This window comes from Rhinoraja longicauda, chromosome 37 (assembly GCF_053455715.1).
Source record: "Rhinoraja longicauda isolate Sanriku21f chromosome 37, sRhiLon1.1, whole genome shotgun sequence".
Classification (NCBI taxonomy): Eukaryota; Metazoa; Chordata; class Chondrichthyes; order Rajiformes; family Arhynchobatidae; genus Rhinoraja; species Rhinoraja longicauda.
This window is the reverse complement of record NC_135989.1, coordinates 11,078,402-11,104,033: the sequence shown is the minus strand read 5'-3', so window position 1 is coordinate 11,104,033 and position 25,632 is coordinate 11,078,402. Positions and strand designations below refer to the sequence as shown.

Genomic DNA, 25,632 nt, shown 5'->3' with positions numbered 1-25,632 from the left:
GAAAAAGGGCCATTAATAAATCCAGAAGGAATTTAACTAAAGAAATGCTAGCAATAGACAATAGACAATAGGTGCAGGAGTAGGCCATTCGGCCCTTCGAGCCAGTACCACCATTCAATGTGATCATGGCTGATCATTCTCAATCAGCACCCAGTTCCTACCTTCTCATACCCTCTGACTCCGCTATCCTTAAGAGCTCTATCTAGCTCTCTCTTGAATGCATTCAGAGAATTGGCCTCCACTGCCTTCTGAAGCCGAGAATTCCACAGATTTACAACTCTCTGACTGAAAAAGTTTTTCCCCATCTCCGTTCTAAATGGCCTACCCCTTATTCTTAAACTGTGGCCCCTGGTTCTGGACCCCCCAACATTGGGAACATGTTTCCTGCCTCTAACGTGTCCAACCCCTTAATAATCTTATACGTTTCGATAAGATCCCCTCTCATCCTTCTAAATTCCAGTGTACACAAGCCTAGTCGCTCCAGTCTTTCAACATATGACAATCAACACTTACTTTTAATGATCCTTGTCCTTCTCCCGTTGCAGTTACAGTAAACTGTTCAAAAGCATTAAACTGAAATTACAAAAACAGAGATCATACATTAGTTTCATCAGTAAAAATATAATGAAACAGAATAAGACTACTTGGGTTTGTGCACCAATACCTTTAATACATGACATACAAATACTTTATGTTGTCACATTCTGACCAAGGACAAATGGGCATGGAGGTAGCACCAACACACCTTCCTTGTTCTCAGGGTGTGATTAACGAGATGAGAAAGGGAGTCCTTGTTGTGCAGTACTGCTGACATTTGTGGTGGTGTAGGGGATGGTGGGTGGTGGGGTGAAAACTAGAAGAGAGGAGGGGCAGGACCAAGGCCAGAGATGAAAAGACAAAACAATGTGAGGTAAGGGTAGATACGGTGAAACCAGACGAAGGAAGGAATATAGATGAAAGGGGTGACAGATGTGGGGAGAAATGGGCGCAAGGTTAAGGCACGGGGAAGAGTGGGATGAGGGGAATAAAATGAGGGTTGTTTGAAGGTTAGTCATCTACTTACCTAAAATTGGAGAATCCAATGTTCATACTGTTAACATTGTAAGCTACCAAAATGGAATATGAGGTTTTGTTCTTCCAGTTTACGTGTGGCCTCACTCTGGCAATGAAGGAGGCCCAGGACAGAAAGGTCAGTATAGGAGGGGAATTAGAATGCTTAGCATCCAGGTGATCCAGCACTTAGGTGGAATGATCGCAAATGTTTCGTGAAACAGTTTACATGGTCTCGCCATATCAGGTACGCTGAACACGGTATCACTTCTGACTCCTCTCACTTTCAGCTAGTTAAAGGTATAGCCATGGCACTCTCATGGTTTCTAGCTATGCTTGCCTTTTTGTTGGTTGCATCGAAAAGTCCTTGTTCCAAACGTGCACAGGCACCACCTCCCAACTCTTTCCTACATTTAAATGCTACATTTAAGACTGCATCAGGGCTGCCTTCTACACCTGTGCAGAACTCTGATTTCATTACCTTCACCAATACCTCAGTTCACTCATTCCATACCACCCAAACCACCCCCTGTCCAGGTACCTTCCCGTGTGACCACAGGAGAAGTAACATCTGTCCAAAGTCCCCAGCAATCCTTTCAGATGAGCCAGGGGTACACATGCACCTCCACTAACCTCATCTACTGCATTCGGTTGCCGATGTGGCCCACTTTATATTGGTGATACTAAGGGTTGAGTCAGTAACCATTTCGCCGAACACTTGCACTAGGTCTGAGAAGGCCTACTGGCTCTCCCAGTTGCTAACCATTTTAACTCCCCTTTCCATTCCCATATTGACCTAGGTGATGCCACGTGCAAACTGGAAGAACAGCGCCTCATATTTTTCTTGGGGTGTTTACGACTAAACAGGTTCGAGATTTTTGGTAACTGACTTATAAACAACCCCCATTTCCTTCTTCCTTCCCACTCTACCACACCCCACATGGATTCACACACATTTCTCCCCTTCCCCATCCCCATTCACCTATATTCCTTCTTCTGGCTTCACAAGTTGCACCTCAATCCTTATCTCACATATTGTCTATTCAGCCCTGACGTTTGTCCAAACATCTGCCAATCACCACCCCCCCCCCCCCCCCACCACCACTTTCCCCCTTCACCTGTATCCACTCATCACTTCCCAGGCTCTATCTTGTCTCTCCTCTCTTCCAGTTTTCTCTTCCCCCCATCACAATGTCTGAAGAAGGGTCCTGACCTGAAACGTCTCCTATCCATGTTTCTCAGACCCGTTGAGTTACTCCAGGGCTTTGGGTCTTTTTAAAAGTGTACATCAGACTCCTATATATCAGGCACATTAAGATGGACTCACAGACCCAAACGACATGTTAATGCCAGAAATTTACTTAATACATTTAGGTCTTATTCATTATTACTGCATATTTAATTAATTTCTATAAGTTAGTGGGTGTAGAACAAATACTAAGAGCACTAACTGCAAGTTGTGAACATCACCTTGGAAAATAACATTACAAATCATCAAGAATCTGAGCAAATGGGAATCCGAAGAAGAATTTGTACCAACCGTTCTTGATCTTGCAACGTAGATATTATCCTGACGGATAGCCCATTTAAAACTTAGTTGCTTGCTGGGAATGGACAGATCAATATCCAAGTTAGACTTCTTGAAACGAGGAACAACAGTCAAATAAGTGGCCAGTGCTTGAAGTGCAACTATTGTTGCCTGGAAAGTAAAATATTCTTGTTGAATATATTTGCTGATATTTCCGACACAACACCCATATTCGCTAAAGTTGCATGGAGTAGCAATAGATAGAGACAGAGTCATACAGCATGAAAACAGGCCTTTTGGCTCAACTAGTTAATGCCGACCAACATACCCCATTAAGTCCTATGTGCCCGCGATTGGCCTTTATTGCCCTATCCATGCACCTGTCCAAGTGTTATCCTTTTCAACGTTGTTATTGTACTTGCCTCTGGCCCCTACCCATTTACCCACCACCCTCTGAGTGAAAAAAAGTTGCCCCTCAGGTTTGTATTAAATCCTGCCCCTCTCAACTTAAACATGTGTCCTCCTGGGTATAAATAATCTGTCCATTCACTCTATCTATTCCAATACTAATTTTATACAGCACAATAACATTACACGATGAGTTTCTTTCTAAGTTTCCACCAAAACACTCAAATAAATGCGAGGTTTTCAAAAACGTTCTAGAAAGAATAGTGTTATTCCCAAATTGGGAAAGACTCTAAAATGTAACTTTTTAAAAAAATGCTTAGTGCACAGTCTACAAATCTGAGACTTCAGAAGTAATTGTGTTATAATTGCTTTGAACTTACACATCTCAAATGTTTAGAGATTGGTATTTAGATACTGCTAAGGGTAGGAAACTTCCAATAAATTGCTGTTTAACTATTTGGAAATCACACTGGTCTGTCTGGCTCATGGGGTAATATTTCCTATGCTCCACGTTCACTCACTGGGTCTCCGGATCTTGTTCGTTCATCGAGCTTGGGTTCCTGCAATTCCCTTGAAACTTACTAGGTTCTATTTCTCAAACTACCTTCAAATTTATCAGGTTCACTGGAAAATGCATTATTCTACTACTGTTCACCAATGTAAATAAGTGAACTAAAAATATGTCCAAAGTGCAGAATACCTGCTAGTCCAGCTACCAAAGTCTGAAATGCTACATTTAGGGTTTTTAATGTGTTTCATTATAAAGCATAAAAGATGTACAGTGTACAGTTTTGGTCTCCTAATTTGAGGAAGGACATCCTTGTAATTGAGGCAGTGCAGCGTAGGTTCACGAGATTGATCCCTGGGATGGCGGGACTGTCATATGAGGAAAGATTGAAAAGACTAGGCTTGTATTCACTGGAGTTTAGAAGGATGAGAGGGGATCTTATAGAAACATATACAATTATAAAAGGACTGGACAAGCTGGATGCAGGAAAAATGTTCCCAATGTTGGTCGAGTCCAGAACCAGGGGCCACAGTCTTAGAATAAAGGGGAGGCCATTTAAAACTGAGGTGAGAAGAAACCTTATCACCCAGAGAGTTGTGAATTTGTGGAATTCTCTGCCACAGAGGGCAGTGGAGGCCAAATCACTGGATGGATTTAAGAGAGAGTTAGATAGAGCTCTAGGGGCTAGTGGAATCAAGGGATATGGGGAGAAGGCAGGCACAGGTTACTGATTGTGGATGATCAGCCATGATCACAATGAATGGTGTTGCTGGCTCGAAGGGCCGAATGGCCTCCTCCTGCACCTATTTTCTATGTTTCTATGTAGTCAAAATGCATTTTAAACACAGGTCCTTCTTTTGCAATTGGCGATTTTCTAGTTTGTCTGACAAGGTATACATTGTACATGAGATTTCCAGTAAACTACTACGAGATATGTAGTAGAAAAATACATGTGCAGTTGTACTACCTGTGTAGAGCTGTAGTCTCCTCCATATTCACTCCGTTTTGATAGCCATCTCACTAATTTACCAGCTTTGTCATACTGCTTCTGCTGCAAGAGGAATAGAAGGGCATATCCCGTGGCTTCAATGGTATACAGAGAGTTAGCATCCCCTCCTACTGGCCAGTAAGATTGGTCTGAAAAGATGCAAAAGAAAAATAGTTTAAAGTGAAAAATGTTCAATTTAACTGTAGCATCCTTTTCTCGAAGAAACAAGGAACAGCAGATGCTCGTTTACAAAAAAATGATACAGAATGCTGGAGTAACTCAGCAATCTCTGGACAGCATGAATCGGTGACATTTCAGGTCAGGATCCTTCTTTCTTCAGACTAATTGTGGGGGGGGGGGGGGGGAAGAAAGCTGGAAGAGAGGAGGGCCATGACAAAGCCTACCAGCTAATAGGTTGATATGGGTGAGGACTGTACAGGTTTTTTTATATGCAGATGTTTGAAAAAGGCTACAGATGAAAAGACAAAATGCGTGAGACATGAGGACTGAAGAGTTGTGCATTGTGAATTCAGGAGAAGGAATGTAGGTAGAAGCGGAGGGGAGGGATAGAACTGGGCATGGAGTATGTGGGGGAAGAAGGAAGAGAGGGAGGGTTATGTAGTTACCTAATACTGGAGAATTTAATGTTCATACCATTGGGTTGTAAGCCACCCAATCCAAAAATGCGTTGTTCGTCTACTTCCAGTTTGCATGTGGCCTCACTCTAGGAATCGAGGAGGCCCAGGAGAGAAAGGTCAGTACAAGAACAGGAAGTGCTGTTAAAATGGTTAGCAACCAGGAGATCCAGCAGGGGTTTGCGGACCGCGCGCAAGTGTTCTGCGAAACAGTTGCCGACTCTTTGCTTGGTTTCACAAGGAGGCCACATCGGGAACACTGGATGAAGCAGATGAGATGCATATGCACCTCCATCTCACTTGGAAGAACTGCTGGGGTCCCTGGGTGGAGGTGAGGGACGAGGTAAAGGGACAGGTGTGTTACATCTCATGCGGTTGCAGGGATAAATACCCAGAGAGAGTGTAGTTTGGGTTGGAAGAGATGAGTGAACCAAGGACTTGCAGAAGGAATGGTCTCTGCTGAAGGCAGAAAGGGGTGGAGATGGGAAGATGTGATTAGTGGTAGGATCATGTTGGAGATGCCAGAAATGTCAGAGGATGATGTGTTGGATGCGGAGGCTGGTGGGGTAACCAGGGGAACTCTATCCTTGTTCTGTCTGGCGGGGGGAATGAGGGCATTAAGAGCAGAGCCACAGGACACAGAGGCGGTGCGGGTGAGGGATCAATCTATGACAGAAGGGGAAAAACCATATTTACAAAAGAAAGAGGATATCTCATATGTCCTAGAATTGGGGCACAAGAACTAATCAGACTTACCTGGTGAAGCAAATTTCATCACAATATCCATCTTGTTTACGTCCACCAGTGAAAGGGCATAAGCTGAAAGTACTGCTCCATAGGATCCCTGAAGGCCATCTATGTGATCCTTCAGGTATGCTGCCCCTTTCTTTATACTGTTTTCATAACTCTAAAATTAAGAAATGATATTTTGATGAGACCAAGATAGGTGTATTGTGTTCTGTTTTGGTCACCATATTATAGGGAAGATGTTGTCAAGCTGGAATAGGGTGCAGAGAAGATTTATGGGGATGTAGCCAGGACTCAAAAACTTGGGCTACAGTGAGCAGTTGAGCAGGCTAGGACTTTATTCCTTAGAGTGCAAAAGGATAGGGAATGGTCTTATGGAGGTATACAAAATTATGAGGGGAATAGATCAGGTAAATGCACAACGTTTTTTGCCCAGATTAGGAGAATCGACAATCAGAGGATATAGAGTTAAGATGAGGGTGGTGGGGGATGAGAAATAATAGGAACCGGAGGGGTGACTTTTTTTACCGAAGGTGGTGGGTATATGGAACGAGCTGCTGGAGGATGTAGTTGCGGCAGGTACTATCATAACACTTTTGAGAGTCATTTGGACAGGTACATGGATACGAACGGTTTAGAGTGTTATGTGTGAAGCGTGGGCAGGTGGGACTAGAAAAGATGGGGCATGTTGATTGCCATGGACAAGTTGGGCCAAAGTGTTTGTTTCCTTGCTGTATGATTCTCTATAATTCTATTTGCATTACACAGCTCTGGAATACACTTATCCCAATCCCACGCTTAAACAACCCAAGCTACAGGTTGCCTCTCTGCATTTGATATCGTACCATGACACACCCTCCAATTCTGTCCATATGTCCAAACGTTTACATTTATCCAAGGGTTGAAATGATCCAGTTAGCGAATTCAGACTTAGTCTGAGATGTTAACTGGACAATCTATTATTTGTGTGTTTGTTGATAGAACTAAATTTGGGATTTGCCACAAAACAAAATAGGAATCCAAATGTAATCTCAAGTTACCAAGTCTCGCAAATGCAATTGAACTGTCTTTCATAGCTCATTATTTTACAACTTTGATGTGGTGTCATGCTAGAATTAACTTAATTCATGCTTTGGCCATGTTAATTGAGAGTAAATCTTGACCAACACTCTCGTACTTCTTTGAAATAATTCATCCCCCAGATACCTTATGTTATAAAATGAAAATGATTTACCTGAACATGTTGTGAGCAAGCAATTCGAGCTTCAATTATTGCAATCAGCACAAATGCAGTTAATGGTGCATGGCTGGAGTCTTTATGGATCCCTCCCTAAAGGACATGAACACGTGTGAAAAAATGATCTGAATTGTCAAATAATGTTTAATTAAACCAATTTCATTATGTTGAATGATCAATGGCCTAAAGATTTCTGCAATGAAACAATTTGCTGTAAAATTCAGTTTACATTCAATTTTATTTGGTAATTAAATGTTCCCATCTTGTGAGTGAATAATAGGAATAAATCTCCTTTGTTGCTGATGAATTTCCTTTCTAGTTCATCAAACCTCTTTAGTTTTCAACTTGTCTTTTAAAGATTCTGTCTATTTTTTCCTTTATCTTCATCATGTTGAACCACCTCCTCAGTCCCACTTTCCCCCCTCTCCTATCCATTCCTTTATCTCTATAAATGTTTCAAGCAAACAAGTAAATGGCATGTTGGCATTCATAGCGAAAGCATTTGAGAAGAGGAACAAGGAGTTCCCACTGCAGTTGTACAGGGCCCTGATGAGACCAAACCTGGAGTACTGTGTGCAGTTGTGGTCTCCTAATCTGAGGAAGGACATTCTTGTTATTGAGGGAGTGCAGCGTAGGTTCACCAGGTTAATTCCCGGGATGGCAGGACTGACATGTGATGAAAGAATGGGTCGACTGGGCTTATATTAACTGGAATTTAGAAGGATGAGATGGGATATTTTGGATACATATAAAATTCTTAAGGGATTGGACAGGCAGGAAAAATGTTCCCGATGTTGGGGGAGTCCAGAACCAGGGGTTACAGTTTAAGACTAAGGGGTAGGCCATTTACGACTGAATGAGGAAAAATGTTTTCACCCAGAGAGTTGTAAATTTGTGGAATTCTCTGCCTTAGAGGGCAGTGCAGGCCAATTCCCTGGATGTTTTCAAGAGTGAGTTAGATTTTGCTCTTAGGGCTAATGGAATCAAGGGATACGGGGAGAAAGCAGGAACGGGTTACTGATTTTGGATGAACAACCATGATCATATTGAATGGCGGTGCTGGCTTGAAGGGCTGAATGGCTTCCTCCTGCACCTATTTTCTGTTTCTATATTTTTATGTTTCTGTTTGTGTACTTCTCCTCAGTACCCCGTTCCCCTAATTCAACCTCTTCTAAAATTCTTTCTCTTAATATTCCTCTCTCAATTTCCAATCTCCATCCACATATTGTTCACAAGATGTACTTCAGTTTTGCATGCATATGCGTTATATTGCCTCATAATTAAAATTATTCTGTTAACCAAAAAGTAAATGCAAATTCAATACAAATCTTTGACATTCAAACTCTCAAAACATTGCGAACTGAAATTCCTAATTTTCAAACCACACTTAAATTAAATTCTCACTGTATCTGCAATCCAAGGTGGCCACTTTATCAGCTCAAATCTTATTTTGTTCATTCATGAGATGTGGGTGTATCTGGAAAGAACTCCATTTATTGCCTGCTCTGATTGTCCCATACTGAGTGTCCAGTTGAGCAGTTAGATGTCAACCACATTGTTGTGGGTCTGGAATCACTTATTGTGCAAAGGGCAGGACATTTTTATCCAGGGATGACCAGATATGGGGTTTTTTCTGACAACCTTGTGGTCTCATTGTCATCACTGTTGCAATTAGCTTGTTACTTTATGTAATTAAATAAAATCTGGACAAAAAAAAGATGGAATCTGGTCACAAAAGGATGGGATGGTTATTTAAACTCATCCAATAAGCTAATGCTTTCCAGGGAAGAAAAACCTGTAACTTTTACCTCATTAGTCCTGAATGTATCCCCATATCACAGTGTTGTGCTCAACTCACAACTGCCCTCTGAAATGAGCCAATACCTCAATTGGTTCAAGAGTTATTAACAATTGTCAACAAAAACAATTGGGGCTGCCTGCTTCCTGTGAACAAAAACACTGGAAAACTGTCCCACTTGTCAGAGAGCTGCCAGAGTCTTACTGGTGTGAATACCCTCTATTTGTATTGTATTAGCTTATAATTCCATTTTTCTTTGCAACCCAAAAAATGTTTTTAAAGCATTTTACTTACAATCATCTCTCCATGAATTACTTGACCAGTTTCCTCAAAATGACCATCAGGTTTCTGTCTGTTTAATATCAGCCACTTAACAGCTCCACAGAGTACTCTTGGTTCAATTGTGATCAAGTTACGTGCCATCGCAAACACTTTAACCACATAGGCTGTCAACCTGCACTTAGAGAAATGCAACATAAATTTATTCCATTAAAAACCCCAGGGTCGGAATACATCCTCATTATACACACCCTCACATAGGTTCTTCTACCTATGTGTTTTGAAGCCGGCGGCCAGAGGTGGAATAGCATCTCTTACTGTATTGCCTGCCTTTCACATTTACAATAAGAAAAAAGATAGACATTCTGAAATGCAGCATCTTCAAGAAAATCAAATGAAGGAAACCTCACCCACTGAGACCTTATCAATACTATTGTGATTGTTAATTCATTCATGCTATCCTTTGGCAACCAATTTATTTTCAATGGACAATCCCTACTTTTATACAAGTGGAAATTGTTCACAATAGTGAATACATATTTCTAAAACGATTCACAGAGCTGTAGAGTATAGAAACAGAGACTTTGGCCCAACTTGTTCAAGCTGGTCAAGCCACATAACCAAATAGTCCCTTTTGCCTAAGCTTGGACAATATCCCTCCAAACCTTTCCTATTCCATTTCCTATTGGACATACCTGTCCAAATGCCTTTTAAATGCCGTAACTGTATCTGCCCCTAGTACTTCATCTGGCAGCTCATTCTACATATGCACAATCCTCAGTGTGAAGAGATTGTCCCTCAAATTCCTTTTAAATCTTTCCACTCTTACCTTAAATCGAGTTTTAGAATCCTGCAACTTGGGTAAAAAATGATAGCTATTCATCTTACCTATGCCCCTCATGATTTTATATGCCACCATAAGGTCACCCCTTAGGGTCTTAGATTCCTTGAAAAAATGACCCAGCCTCTCCTTATAACTAAACTCTCCAAACTCGTTAACATCCTTGTGAACAATTTCTAAACTCTTTCCAGTTTAATAACATTGTTCCTACGGAAGACAGACCAGAACTGTATACAGTACTCATAATGTCCCCTTACTAATCTTGAACAGTTATAACATGGTGTACCAAGGGCAGGAAAATAATGACATTTTATATTGAAATAGAGCATACAACAGTACAGCACAGGAAAAGGTCTTTCAATCCAGAATGCAGGTGCCAAACATGGTGCCACCTAATTTGCTTCCACCACTCTCTGTTCAAAACACATCTCTTAAAATGTTCCCCTCTGATTTTAAAGCTATTCCCTCTACAGTACCATCCTGGGAAAAAGTTTCTATCTACCTTAACTATGCCTCTCATAATTGTATATACTTCTACCAGATCTTCCCTCAATCTCCAACCCTCCAGAAAAATATAATCCAAGTATGTCCAACTTCTCCTAGAGAGAATAACCTATAATCCAGTCCTATAATCCGGAGCACGCGCCCTTCTTAGGGTGGGCACCTACGGATGTCGAACCGGATGGCATCACACTGCTGCAGCTGAATGCGGAAAGCCTCACCACGGCAAAGACCACCATCATTGAACATCTGCTACAGACCCACAAAGTCACTGCAATCCTGCTCCAAGAGACTCACAAAAGTGACAGCTCCCATCTGAAGATCCCTGGTCATACCCTGGCCGCCTACACCGAGGGCGACACCCATGGGATCGCCACTTTTGTCTACAGTGCCTGGAGGGCGTAAGAAGAAGAAGAAGGAGAGAGGAGGGAGGAGGGAGGAGGGAGGAGGGAGGAGGGAGGAGGGAGGAGGGAGGAGGGAGGAGGGAGGAGGAGGAGGAGGAGGAGGAGGAGGAGGAGGAGGAGGAGGAGGAGGAGGAGGAGGAGGAGGAGGAGGAGGAGGAGGAGGAGGAGGAGGGGGAGGAGGAGGAGGAGGGGGAGGAGGAGGAGGAGGAGGAGGAGGAGGAGTAGAATATCCCTAATTTTCCCATTTTCTTCTAATTGTAAATTCACCAATGTAGTTCACAGAATATCAGTCTGGAATGTACCATGTGCTGGATGGATGAGATAGGAAAGCTGCAAAAGCACCTTCATCGTTGCGATATGCCAGTTCTTGGGTATAACCTGAGTGAAGGAAAGAAAGCAACAAAAAACAAAAATCCATAAATTGCAGAGTATCCAAACGGAGACACAAAATGTTGGGAAAACACGTCAAGAAATTTGGACATGCGTTTCTCAGCAGTGCACTGACAAAAATCTTTTTTTTTGTGCTAAAACCACATTACAAAATACAATCATGATGAATTGCCCTATTGTGAAAATTCGAAATGGTATTTATGGTCCCAACTCATGTTTGCATTGAAGATGGAATTTCTAACCCAGAAGTCATTCTAAAATCATCAATTATGATGTCTACAGGCATTCATGCAACAATCGCAGCATGGATACATTCAAGATATGGAACAGCTCAACCATTATTCAAGGTATAAATGTACAGGCACAATGCTACAACTTCAGATTGCTCCACTTCTGTGCACACGTTCCACCGCTTCCCTTCCAAGACAAAACTGAACAGTACATTTGTTAAACTATTTACATATATAAAACTGTACTGTTTTACAGTTAATTCTATACATATATACACACTCATACCTTGTCCGTTAAGATTACCTCAGCTGCACAGATCTATTTCTCACCTTTGATGTATCCATTTTGTGTGCTAGTGATCTTCTTGAATCACCTCCTCCTGCAGAACAGGCTATGGGTCTCAAATGGATGCTATATTTCTATCCTATCTTGCTATAATTATCTTTTACCCTAACATCTTCATCATTCTGAACTTCGGGTTCTCAATCATCACTTTTTAGATATCACGAAAAACCAACAAACGGTCCACACTTGATTTATACCCAAATGATCTTGAGCCCCTTAATAATGTAAACCCTCATGGCATACCATACCATACCTCATGGCACCCACATTCTCAAATTTACACATCCATTCTTATATTCATCAATTACAACTAAAGACCATTTACAGTGACCATAACTTTGTAATTGTCGTGGTTTTGCAGATCAACTTTCAATGTGGCAAATATTCCATTAATCTTTGGGGTTGCCTTAATTGCCTGCCACACTCCAGCCTATACAGCACTCCAAGGTCACTTTCAACAGATGCTGCCTGACCCGCTTGAATTTCTGCAACATATGTTCATAAGTGATAGGAACAGAATTAGAGCATTCGGCCCATCAGGCATACTCTGCCATTCAATCATGGCTGATCTATCTCTCCTCCTAATCCCATTCTCCTGCCTACTCCCCATAACCTCTGACACCACTCATTCCTGGGATCATTCTCGTAAACCTGGACCCTCTCCAGAGCCAGCACATCCTTCCTCAGATATGGGGCCCAAAATAGCTCACAATATTCCAAATGCGGCCTGATCAGTGTCTTATAGAGCCTTAACATTCCATCCCTGTTTTTATATTCTAGCCCTCTTGAAATAAATGTTAGCATTGCATTTGCCTTCCTTACTACTGGTGTTGCAATGCTAATTTTTTTGGTGCCGGAGCTGTCACTGGTGCCGGAGCGGCCGCTGTTAAATTCCCTGCTAGTTAAAATTCCTGGCTGTTTATTTTGGCTTTTTTTTAACAGTGGTGCCAGAGCGGCGCTCCGGTGAGCTCCAGCAGCACTACATCCCTGCTTACTACCAATTCTACTTGCAAATTAACTTCACCAGCACCCCAAGTCCCTTTTCACCTCTGATTTGTGCATTCCCTCCCCATTTAGAAAATAGTCTACGCCTTATTCCTGCTACCAAGATGTATGACTCCACACTTTGCTACACTGCTGTGTTGTGTAACATGTGTTTTACTCTTGTTTCGAAAGTTGTATTACAAAAGCCATTGTGTCAATGGTCAAAAAGTGAGTTCGAGGCTAGAGAGTTTCAGTCTCACATTAAAAAAGTTTTTCCCCTGTATGTTTCATGTCCTGGGGGATTTTACTTACTTTGACAAGTCTGCAACATGGGGTTGTACCTGATCCCAAGCCTCATCAACTTCCCTATTCAATCCCATCATCTCCTTAAAGTCTATTTATCTTTCAGTCTTGGCCTTGAATCTCCTCCTCATTTAAACATCCACATCACCACAATCGTCATTGATAATCAGCAATAAAGATAAAGCATTGTTATAAGATCTATATACCAAAACTCTCGTTTGTTTGCTTGTTTGTCCCTGAACTACAGCCAAAACAGTACACGATAGCACGACAATTTTAGGTCCACCTTGCTCACTATCGTCCCTTTGGTGCTAATGGACGAGGTTTCATTGAAATCGGTGTTATATTTTTTAAGTTATTCACATTTTAAAGTTTAAATCTATCTCCTAGGGAGGGAGGGGGAGGAAGCAGGGTGGAGGGAGGAGGGGAGGGAGGGAGGGGAGGGAGGGGGGAAGGGGAGGGAGCGGGGGAAGGGGAGGGGGAAGGGGAGAGGGGAAAGGGAGAGGGTGGAAGGGGAGAGGGGGGAAGGGGTGGAGTGGGGAGGGGAGAGGGGGAGAGGGGAGGGGGAGGAGAGGGTGCTGCACCAATGCAGGAGAGGTTTGGGCCCAACGGGTCCACTTGGTCTAGTATACATTAAAACCTCTACGATGAACCATGCAAAATACATTAGGTGGTGATACTTCATTTTTGAAACTGTTTACGTACTATTTCGTTAACAAATGCTCTTCACATGAAACAATTTACATGTAACAGTGATGTTCCGTACCTATCTGAATGTTGTTCAGTGCTGTTTCTCTGGCGTCCACTCCCACCAATGGCCATTCATTTTTTTCGTCTAGATACTTTACAACAATCACCACCGGAGTCATTGATGCCATATTCTGTTCACCGCATCCCCTCGGAATTCTGATTAGATGTTTCAGTTTCATTCCATCGATAGTTTTCTCAATAGATTGAGTTAAAAGATCACCTGTTTCATTGATAAAATAAATTTAACAGGATCCTTTCAAATATCCGAGCATATCCATAACTGGTCATGTTTCATTGATGGAGTATCATCAATGCTCCAAATCAATTTCATGTATTTATACATAGGAATTTAAATTATTTCATTCTCTGGGAAATAAGTGTTCAATTAATCAACTTGAAAGTTACTTATACTATACTCCTGATTAAATAGTACATTGTATGCCTCGTTGTCACCTTCCCATAGCTAACAATGATCTATTCTACATTTCCCTTGAACTATGTCACCTTTAATCTCTCGTTTTCACACCTTACCTTGCCATATCTCTCGTTTCCCTCTCCCCTGAATCTCAGTCAGGAGAAGGGCCTTGACCCAAAATGTATCCCATCCTTCTGTGTCCTGTCCAAAGCTGCTGCCTGTCCCGCTGCGTAACTCCAGCATTTTGTATCTATCGTCATCGACATGATAGTGGTGGATAGAATCAAAAACTCAAATTTCTGGGCATCCATATTTCTGAAGATCTGACCTGGACCCAGCACATTGATGAAATCTTAGAGCAAGCCCGTCAATACCTCTACTTCCTTAGAGGATTGAGGAGATTCTGTACATTAACAAATACTCTCTTGAACTTTGACAGATGTACAGAAGAGAACATATTGACATGTTGCATCATGGTCTGGTTCTGCAACTTGAATGCCCAGGAACAAAGAAGATTGCACGAGAATCAGCAGAAACAACGCAAGGCACAGCACACGAGTGCCAGTCCATCATGGGTGCTGACCTCCCCTCCATCGAAGGAATCTATAGGAGTCATTGCCTCAAAAAGATAGTCAGCATCATCAGAGACCACACAATGGCCACACTCTCATTTCACTCCTGCTATCGGGAAGAAGGTATAATAATATAATAAGATATTCCTTTATTCGTCCCACACCGGGGAAATTTAAAGTGTTACAGCAGCAAAGAGGATAGCAAGAGATCATTCATTATAAATAAAAGTAAAGACAAGGATAAATTGTCATCAGTTTACTGTGTATTCCTTAAATGTTACTGTTACTGATAGCTTGAATCACATATGAAACTTATAAACATAAAACTTTTTTTGTTGTTTATTATTGTGTTTACAGAGGGCCATATTTACATAGCTGTTGTGCTGCTGCAAGTAAGAATTTAATTGTCCTGTTTCGGGACATAGGACTATAAAATACTCTTGATTCTTGTGAGTGTTCACTTGATTCATTCCCCTCATGATTAAGTCTACTTCAATAAGCCCCCTGTGCTTCAAAGAAAAAAGTCTTAGTCTATCCACAAATGGTCATAGGCCTCCATGCTGAAAGACAACCTTCCACTATCACCCCCTGATTCCTACCACCAGGTCAATGTTGTATCCAAGTGGTTAGTTCACTTTGGGTCTCAGACCATAGAGGACCTTGTCAACGACCTTATTTCACATGCAGTGTAGGAAAGTAACTGCATTTGCTGGTACAAATCGAAGGTATCACAAAATACTGGAGTAACTCAGCAGGTCAGGCAGCATCTCAGGAGAGAAAGAATGGGTGACGTTTCGGGTTGAGACGTCTGAAGAAGGGTCTCGACCCGAAACATCACCCATTCTTTCTCTTGGATGTAAGGTCGTTATACCCAGGAAACGTTATCCATCATTGTTGGATTTTTCACTCCATGAGAATTCATTTTCACTTGCCTGCAAGTCAATTACATGACAGATTTCTGGCCAGCACGACGGGAATGGAAGTTGAAAACACATCCTAACTAGTAAATTAGTGCTTAAAAATCTCATTTTAAATTGGGTGATAAATAGAAGTCACCAAGAGGAGGAAAAGTAAAAGCAGTAAGCTGTTCCAGATCCATATTCCAACCAAAATAAAGAGAAAATTGCCAATGCATGCATTATTTGGGACGGATGGGTAAAGATTGTACTTCTGAAGGACAACAATGTAAACTTCCTTGCCATTTTTCAATTTCTGACCAAGTGCTGTTCTTATATTTAAAATGGAAAGTATGATATACAACTCTGAATTCTCCAACATCAACAAATCAGATAAGATCTACAAATAGATATTTCTCTTCAGTTTCTATAGGAATTAATCTTTTACCTACCTTGACCACTGATGAAAGTCGCTGGCTCTGTGTGCGGAACCATATCTATTGGGGGCTTCACAGACACATTAAACACTTGCTCTTTACCTAGGTTAAAGGAAAAGATATTTATTTATTCAGACGGTTAAATCAATGTACTGCTCTATCCTCTTCAATTCAGGCACAATGCTAATTAAAAATATGTAGATGTTCTTTCATTATCATCTATATACTAAAACTCTTGTTTGGTTGTTTGTTTGTTCCTGAACTACAGCCAGAACAGTACACAATAGCGTGACAATTTTAAGCCTATCTTACTCACTGTCGTCCCTTTGCTGCTAATGGAAGAAGTTTCATTGAAATCAGTGTTATATTTTTAAAGTTATTCACATTTGGAGGGAGGGGGGGTGGGGAAGGATAGGGTGCTGCACCAATGCAGGAGAGTTTGGGCCCAACGGGTCCACTTGGTCTAGTTAACTCTAAATCTTGAAATTCCCAACCTAACAACATTTGTAACTATTTTCATCATGAGGACTGCATCAGTTCATGGTAACTTACCAATGGGTCTCATGGGCAGTATGGAATGGACAATAACAACCAATTCTGCAGAACATGCCCATTCTCCGCAAATTAATTAATAAAAAAATCTTTGGATCAAAAACCTTTGCTTCTGGCAGTGTATGGTGAATTTGCAGAAGCATCTGGATTGCCGTGGAGGCAAGATCATTTGTAGTATTTAAAGAGGCAGTAGGTACATTTTTTGAAAGTTCAGGGATTGAGGACTGTGGAAACCAGAACAGAAGAAGAGATGAAGCCAGGGGCAGACCAGTCATGATTAATTGTGCGGTTCAGTGGCCTACTGGTGTTCCTATATTCTTGTATTCTTGCTTATTTTCCCTGATAACTATATACAGTATTTGTGTGCATTCTGTCACTTTTTAAAGGTCATTGTCAAAGCATGGAAACTGGCCCTTCGGCCCAACTTGTCCAAACCTACCAAGATGTCCCATCTAAGCTAGTCCTCCCTGCCTGCATTTGGCCCATATTCCTCTAAAACCTTTCCATCCATTATCTCTTTTAAATGTTATAGTACCAGCCTCAACTTTTTCCTCTGGCAGCTTGTGGAAAAGATGCCGCACAGGTTCCGACTAATTATTTTCCCTCTCACCTTAAATCACTTTTGTTGCCTTCCTGAGAGTTGCCTACCTCTCCTGCTGTATACAGACTCTGCCTAAACATTTGCAACAATATCTGTTTCTATCTTTTTGATTAAATTCTTGGTCATTTGCCTGCATATCTGAATGGTGTCAAGTTAGGAAAAGGGGACGTACAACGTGATCTCGGTGCCTTAGTGCATCAGTCACTGAAAGGAAGCATGCAGGTACAGCAGGCAGTGAAGAAAGCCAATGGAATGTTGGCCTTCATAACAAGAGGAGTTGAGTATAGGAGCAAAGAGGTTGTACAGGGCCCTAGTGAGACCGCACCTGGAGTACTGTGTGCAGTTTTGGTCTCCAAATTTGAGGAAGGATATTCTTGCTATTGAGGGCGTGCAGCGTAGGTTTACTAGGTTAATTCCCGGAATGGCGGGACTGTCATATGTTGAAAGACTGGAGCGACTAGGTTTGTATACACTGGAATTTAGAAGGATGAGAGGGGATCTTATCGAAACGTATAAAATTATTAAGGGGTTGGACACGTTAGAGACAGGAAACATGTTCCCAATGTTGGGGGAGTCCAGAACCAGGGGCCACAGTTTAAGAATAAGGGGTAGGCCATTTAGAACAGAGATGAGGAAAAACCTTTTTAGTCAGAGAGTTGTGAATCTGTGGAATTCTCTGCCTCAGAGGGCAGTGGAGGCCAATTCAATAGACAATAGACAATAGGTGCAGGAGTAGGCCATTCAGCCCTTCGAGCCAGCACCGCCATTCAATGCGATCATGGCTGATCACTATCAATCAGTACCCTAGAGAGAGAGAGAGCTAGATAGAGCTCTTAAGGATAGCGGAGTCAGGGGGTATGGGGAGAAGGCAGGAACGGGGTACTGATTGAGAATGATCAGCCATTATCACATTGAATGGCGGTGCTGGCTCGAAGGGCCGAATGGCCTTCTCCTGCACCTATTTTCTATTGTCTATATCATTTATGTAGTCAATGTAACATTTGTTTGATAACATTTCGGTTCAAACAGATTGTTTGATAACATTTCGGTAAAGCATATTTATGGCACAATTTAAATAAAAGATGATGTTGTTGAAAACTGTGTATTCTGAAGGTTAATAATATGAGCGAATCTTACCTTTCGGATCCAAATTGTGCGTTTGTACTGGGAGTTCAGTTTTTATTCCCTCCGGCTACAGAAAAAAGAATACACTGAGTATGTTTGGATCTGGTTTATTCTAGGTTTAAGATGTTGGCTCAAGTTACTAGAACTGCTTAGATTACATATTATTTGTAAAACAATTCTTCTGCACTTCAGGCCACCATCAGTCCAATATTCCTCCAAACATATAAATGGGAAGAACGCAAAGATTACCCTCTGATGACTTGCTCTTCTAATGACAGACTTCCAACATGCCCTTCAAAACCCATCACCTATACTACCGGGCACAAGGACAGTAGGCACAGCCGAGCCACCATTTCTCGTAGGATCCACATAATCCCGACTTTGAAATCTATTACCACCCCTTCATCGTCATTGGTTGCAAATATATACTGGCACAGTCAGTGACTTAACCAGGAACTTTGGCAAACTGCTGGATTATCCCTCTTAATCGCTGTTCCCCAATATTCTGAAACCATGTTCCCAGGAATACTATCAAATTGTTCATGATCAAAATCTGGATTCTGAATAATACGTCTGCTTGAGCAGTTTAGTTCTATTGCAGATTAGAAACTAATCTGTTGCAATCATTAATATTCCTGGATCTTGAAAACACACATATTGTTGAACTTACCTGCACTCTGAGGGGCTTTCTCACTCCATCAGCCACAAATGCACCATAAACGGATGCCTTGACTTCAATCATTATTTCCCCAATTGTCAAAGGGATAATAACATAAGGCACCACACCAGTTGATTTCCTAGGAATGTTAATTGTCGTCGTATATTTTTCTTTTGGTTTTGCAGAGCTGCAAAAGTGCTCATTGTGAGGAAACTGCACACGGACCTGGAAGTTCAAGGGCAATTGCAATTGCAATAGAGGAAAATGTACAGGAGAAACTAATTTTATTTCAGTCAAAAAAGCCCTCCTTAAAATATGGTATTAAATGGAGGTATCATCTACCTTTGCCAAGGATCCCTTACCTCTACTTTGTAAAGCAAAACAGTTCTGGGACAATATTTTTGCTTCAGCCAACATCACTAAAGCAATTTATCTGACGATTGCAAGTTGTTTTTTTGGGATCTTGCTATGCACCAATAGCCTCAACGGCTTTCTACATTTCAATCTGAAGAAGGGTCTCGACCCGAAACGTCACCCATTCACTCTCTCCTAGATGCTGCCTGACCTGCTGAGTTACTCCAGCATTTTGTGATACCTTCTATATTTCAATGGTGACTTGACTTCAAGCACTAGGATTTTGTCAGTTAAAACTCATAGACTGTCCTGAGAGGTGGCAATGTGAAAAATCCACATATAATAATTATGATAACTATTATACATAATATGAAAGTTGCAGATACACAGTGGTAATACTTCAGGAAATTGAAGTATCTATTTTTAATTAGTAATGTTCAACAAATGACAATTAAAGTGCTCTGATGGTGGTTTATTCGATTGAAATCTAGGATCAGCAGTTGATGATAGGAGAAAGAGACTTATAGAATGGGATGAATAATGAAAGATAAGACTTTGATAGAGTGGATGCTTTGGAGATGTGTTCACTGACTGGTAAAAGGTACAGCCTGGGATTAGGTCTACTATATTAACACTGTGGAGAAGGAAAACTGCTTCCCTCACAGAGTTGTGAGTTTTTGGAATTGGCTAACCTGAGATAATTTATTAATGGGAGAGTTTATTCCAGGCTGAAATCTCTATACTTTTGTAAGTCAAAGAAGATGGAGATCAGATAGAGCAGGTACAGCTAGTAGAGTGGTTGCCTCAACGTGTCAGAGACACATGTTCAATCCTGAGCTCAAGTGCTGTCTGTGTGGAGTTTGCAAGCTCTCCCTGTGATCACACTGGTTTCCCGTGGGTATTCTGGTTTCACCGTACATCATTCAGGGCCTGTTGGTCGGTAGGTAATTGACCACTGTAAATGGTGCTTAGTGTGTAGGTAAGATGTGGAATCTTAGGGGAGTTAATGAGAATATCAGTAGAAAATAAGATGCATTGATGTGGGATTAAATGGACAGTTGATGGTATGGACTCATCAGCCTCAGAGCTTGTTTCCCTGATCTTTGTGGATGCAGCCCAGACTGTCTGACAAATCAACCTCTCTTCCATTGACTCAATTTACACTTCACACATCCTCGGCAAGGCCACCAGCATTATTAAGGATAAGTCTTACCCCGGTCACTCCATCTTCTCCCCTTTTCCATCAGGCAAGAAGTGTGAAAACGCACACCTGATTCAGGGACAGTTTCTTCCCAACTGTTATCAGGCAACTGAACCATCCTATCAACAACTAGAGAGCAGTCCTGAGCTACTATCTACCTCATTGGAGACCCTCGGTCTATCTTTAATTGGACTTTGCTGGACTTTATCTTGCACTAAATGTTATTCCCTTTATCATGTATCTGTTCACTGTGGACAGCTCATTAGAAATTATGTATTGTCTTTCTGCTGACTTATACGCATCTAAAGCTTTTCACTGTATCTTGGTATAAGTGAGGATAAACTAAATGAAACATTCTCTCTCTGCCACTCAAATTATTTGAAGTAGAGGATCAGCAGACCAGGTTCAAACAGCTGTATGGTCTGTTCTTTTTTTATTAAAATGTAATGGAATGTGACTCTATTAACTTGTTGGCCTGAAATTTGCAAAATGGTGTAGACTAATATATGGCATGCAGGGGAAACTTTAGAATCAGTGCAAGTCAATTAAAAGTCACATTTGTTCCAACCATTTGCCTATGAAACACACTGCCCTTCACACCCTGCAAGCACCTATTACCTGCCTTGCTTTGTCCTGCCTCTCCTCGCCCAGCTTTCTCCCCCCCCCCCCCAACATTCAGACTGAAGATGAGTTCCAACCCAAATCGTCAACATCCCATGTTATCCAGAGATCCTGCCTGACCTGCTGAGTTACTCCAACTGTGCCTTTTTTCTCACATTCCTGCTGAATCTCAGGTGGTTCAAGAAACACGTGGTGTTGGCTCCAAATACGTTTCAAATGCTTTTACGTCAATATATCATCCTTAAAGTTACAGAACACCAAAAGGAAACTAGCAAGCAAGGATTCTGTCGTAGAAGCAATTACCCAGTAGTTGAGCAGACCACCAGCTTAAATATTAATGGTTCCTACATCGAATACAACATCTTGTACTCAATTTATTCACAAAATGCTGGAGTAACTCAACAGGTCAGGCAGCATCTCGGGAGAGAAGGAATGGGTGACGTTTCGGGTCGAGACCCTTCTTCAGACTTGTACTCAATGTCTTTTGAACCTTCAGTGCTTGGAGGAGTTGATGACAGAAGGTCCAGCATCTGAGGTCTTGGGACTCCAGTATCTAACTTCAATTGCCATCCAAAATACTAAATCATTATTTTAAAGAGACCCTTCAATAAATAATTACAACATGTTCTAAAGTCCTTTACAGGCACAAAATTACTTTTAAGATGTGGTCACAGTTCCAACATCAAATAGGTGGCAAACAATTGTCACTCAGCAGGCCCCTATGCAACAAATGACCAGAAATCACCTTCAGTGTGGTTGATAAGCAATAATGTTTTGGAAATTAGTAATTAAAAATTATCAACTGTTCTCCATCTAATTTTCTTTTAAATGAAACCTACATTTTGTTTTCCTACCATATCTTCACATGCCTAGCCTGTGCCTGAAACACCTCCTTAGCGATCTCCCACTTTTCATGTCACTAGTCTTTCCTGTAATTCATAGGGCCATTTATTTGGGTGGGATTCCCTCTCATCTCACAAAAGTTGTCCATCTTACCCTAATATCTTTGTCATGATAATTGTAGAGGACTGCTCTAATTTCCACTTGTTCATGGCGTATAGATGAGTATGGAAGTCGAAGGTCAATGAAAAAGTCTTTTAAAACAGTGACATCATAGGGTTGAGCAATGCAAACTCCTGCATAAAAAACAGTTAGTGTTTAGAAGAGGCATCCAATTCATTTTTAAAGACTAACTCACTAAGGTAATATAGCAGAAAATCTAATTTACTCCCAAAGCTGAAAAAGATAAACCTCATTTCCTTCACATTTTATCCTGGTGTTTCAATGAAGTGACTCACATTCCCATGAAAAGGTATGGTTTTAAATCAACCAGTATGCCACAATAAACCACAAACATCTCCAATTTGTAGAACCCTTAAAAAGTGTGATATTGTGCAAGTTTCCTGTAGTGATGAATCAGCTGCCAATAGCAGCTGTTTAACTGTTGCTGCTTTAATATTTAAATACTACACTTTGATGCAACTGGAGGTCCTAACAAATAAATGGATGGACCAACTGACAATGCATTATTTTTTCCTGTTCCCTACTGCATTGATATTTTGCAAGTGCAAGAAGCTCCTAAATTAAAAGAAAACATCTGTAGCCATTTGCATCAGATGCTAGGACAGTTATGCATCTATTCCCCTTTTCCTTGAATCATTATCTCTTTGTCACAGTCCCTTGGGAGGATTCTGTGCAGGAAGCCTTCGAAAGAAAGAAACGGCGATATACAGAGCTTGCAGCGGAGGCAGAACAGCGGGGCTGGAGAGCAAAGATCTGCCCGGTAGAGGTTGGATGTCGGGGATTCGTGGCAACATCAACCGTAAGACTGATGAAGGACCTGGGGATCAGCGGACAAGCCCTACGCCAGGCCATCACGGAAACATCAAGGGTGGCAGAGCGGAGTAGCCAGTGGCTCTGGCTGAAGAGGAAATACCCCATTTGGTCTCCCAAATAAGCCGGCTAGTCAGATGCAGAGGGGGGTGGTTCTGGGATGCCAGGATACACCGCTGAGCCTACTGGAGACGTCGTGGGCCCAGTCAGCAAAACGACGATGAAAGTAGGTGCCCACTTGATAACCCCAATGACGTGTCAGCCCAGACTTTCTCAACATCAGAGGAGCGTAGATGAGTGCATAAGCCTCCCATCACCACCGGGAGCAAGTTGACATTTGGCACTTTGGATTTTAACATCACTTCCTGTGTATTTGAAAACATGTCAATTAACCCCTCCTGTCCTCTACCCAGTTGTATCTTCTATTCCTGTCCCCTTTATTTTTTTCTCTTGAACCTTAACATTCTTTTATCTTTAACTTTTCCCGGTTCTGATGACAGATCCTAATCCCAGAACTACTTTTCTCTTTTATTGATATTGCCTGGCCTATTAATTATTGCTGGCATTTTCTGTATTCATTTCAGATTTTCAGCCTCTGGAACAATTTATTTTTGCATAAATTGAACCTGCATCTTATAAACCCCTTGCCTTGCGCCCTCTAATGGCACTGTAGATTTTTAGCATCAATCATCATATTTTCACACCCTAGATAAAATAAATTGATAGAGACAATTTCCTTCTGTGGTTAGTACTCTAGTTGTTCCATCTTCAGGTTAACAATTTCCCAGTATGAAAAGAAAGAAAATGCAATTTTTTGGAACAAATTTGCATCTATTGGTGCCCCTTAATATACATATGTATAACCCATAAAAATCTTGCCTTCATTTGGAGACACACTGACAGCTTGTATTTCCCAAGTAGTGATCGAATCTTTGAGGTAATTTATTATCTCCATTGATGCTTGTCTGTTTAAGAAGAAAATTATGTCTATTAAAGTCATTTTGCACATCCAGTCAGACTGTGCTCTTTGCTGCTAACAATATACAGAATTTGTTGTGAAAAGTTTAAATGAGAATTTACTACGTTGAATATTTGGACATATACCAAATAATCTAATTTTCTGCAAATCACCACCCATAGCTCATATATTTATTCATTTGAGTCATAGAACTGTATAGAACAGAAACATGCCTTTTACTCCGACACGACCATACCGACCAAGTAACCTAACCAAGCGAGCCCTACTTGCCTGCGCGTGGCACAGATCCTCCAAGCCTTTCCCATTACATGCATGCCCAAGTATCTTTTAAATGTCATAATTGTGCCCACTCTACCACTTCTTCTGGCAGCTTGTTCCATGTACAAACCACCCTCTGCATGAAAAAGTTGCCTCTCAGATAACCTCTCAGGTAGCCTCTCCTTTATTTCTCCTACCTTAAACCTATACCTTCCTGATTTCAAATATTAATCAATATGCCCATAGCCATCTATGGACTACTCGTAACAAGTTGTATGAAAGTCAGTGTATCTTTTAAAAACTAAGTGGGCCACAATTTCTCATATGTTGCCCAAACAATCTGTATCTCGTACATGGCAGTCTGTCTCATCCCTTTCTTCTTTTGTTGTTTTTAGTCTGTTTTTCCTTGTATGTTTTAGTGTACCTTTAGTTTGTGTAATATGTGGGGGTGGGGGAAACTTTTTAAAAATCTTTTCCCTCGACGGAGATGCGACTTTTTCCGCATCGTATCTCCTTCCGCACTGTGGCCTTAACATCGTGGTGCTGGCGGTCACTTTGTTATGGATCGACTTTGGGAGCTCCAACTGCAGGAGCTTCGACCGCCCTGATCACAGGAGTCAGATCGCCCCAATGTGGTGGCTTCGATCGCCGACTACGGGAGAGCTTTGAGCGGATGTTTCGTTTGCCCCGACCGCGGGAGAAAAGGAGGAAAGAAGGTATAAGTTATTTGCCTTCCATCACAGTCGGAAATATGAGGTCACCAAAAAAACAAGATGGCCGTGCTATCTGCACTGGTGAGGTCTCGGATGGAGTGCTGTGAATGCAGTGATCTCATTGTTTGCTGGGACATGGCTCCATGAGGACATCCCGGAGTCTAGTGTGAGTGTGGACAGCTTTCTGACTGTTGGGGCGGACAGGGAGTGCAGAGAGAGTGACAGCGGTCGGTATAACTCTGGTCACATCATGGTGAAGGAGCGTGTGTGTGGCCCGGACATTGTACTGATGGCTGTGGGTCTCCACTTATGCTGTGTGCCCTGGAGATTCTCACACGCCGCTGTGGTGGCTGTTTAAGTCTATGTGTAATCTTTATGGAGTTATGTATCTTGTTGCTTGTTTTTGTATGACTGTATGGCAAATCAAATTTCACTGTACCTCGGTACACGTGACAATAAAGTACCATTGAACCAGTGAACCACTGAGATA

At 41.6% G+C, this 25,632-nt stretch overlaps 1 protein-coding gene across 1 annotated transcript in view; it reads right to left on the bottom strand.

Annotated features, from left to right (window-relative positions):
* Positions 1-25,632, bottom strand: part of LOC144610501 (complement C3-like) — an 86,612-nt gene that overhangs the window by 19,350 nt on the left and 41,630 nt on the right. The window contains exons 19-31 of the mRNA XM_078429253.1: positions 24,072-24,157; positions 22,356-22,495; positions 19,196-19,408; positions 18,538-18,592; positions 16,263-16,349; positions 13,944-14,147; positions 11,227-11,302; positions 9,194-9,353; positions 7,099-7,194; positions 5,874-6,024; positions 4,462-4,631; positions 2,591-2,749; positions 514-573 (exon numbers count right to left, since the gene is read on the bottom strand). Of these exons, the coding sequence (XP_078285379.1) occupies positions 514-573; positions 2,591-2,749; positions 4,462-4,631; positions 5,874-6,024; positions 7,099-7,194; positions 9,194-9,353; positions 11,227-11,302; positions 13,944-14,147; positions 16,263-16,349; positions 18,538-18,592; positions 19,196-19,408; positions 22,356-22,495; positions 24,072-24,157 (1,657 nt within the window). The remainder of the gene's footprint in view (positions 1-513; positions 574-2,590; positions 2,750-4,461; positions 4,632-5,873; positions 6,025-7,098; positions 7,195-9,193; positions 9,354-11,226; positions 11,303-13,943; positions 14,148-16,262; positions 16,350-18,537; positions 18,593-19,195; positions 19,409-22,355; positions 22,496-24,071; positions 24,158-25,632) is intronic.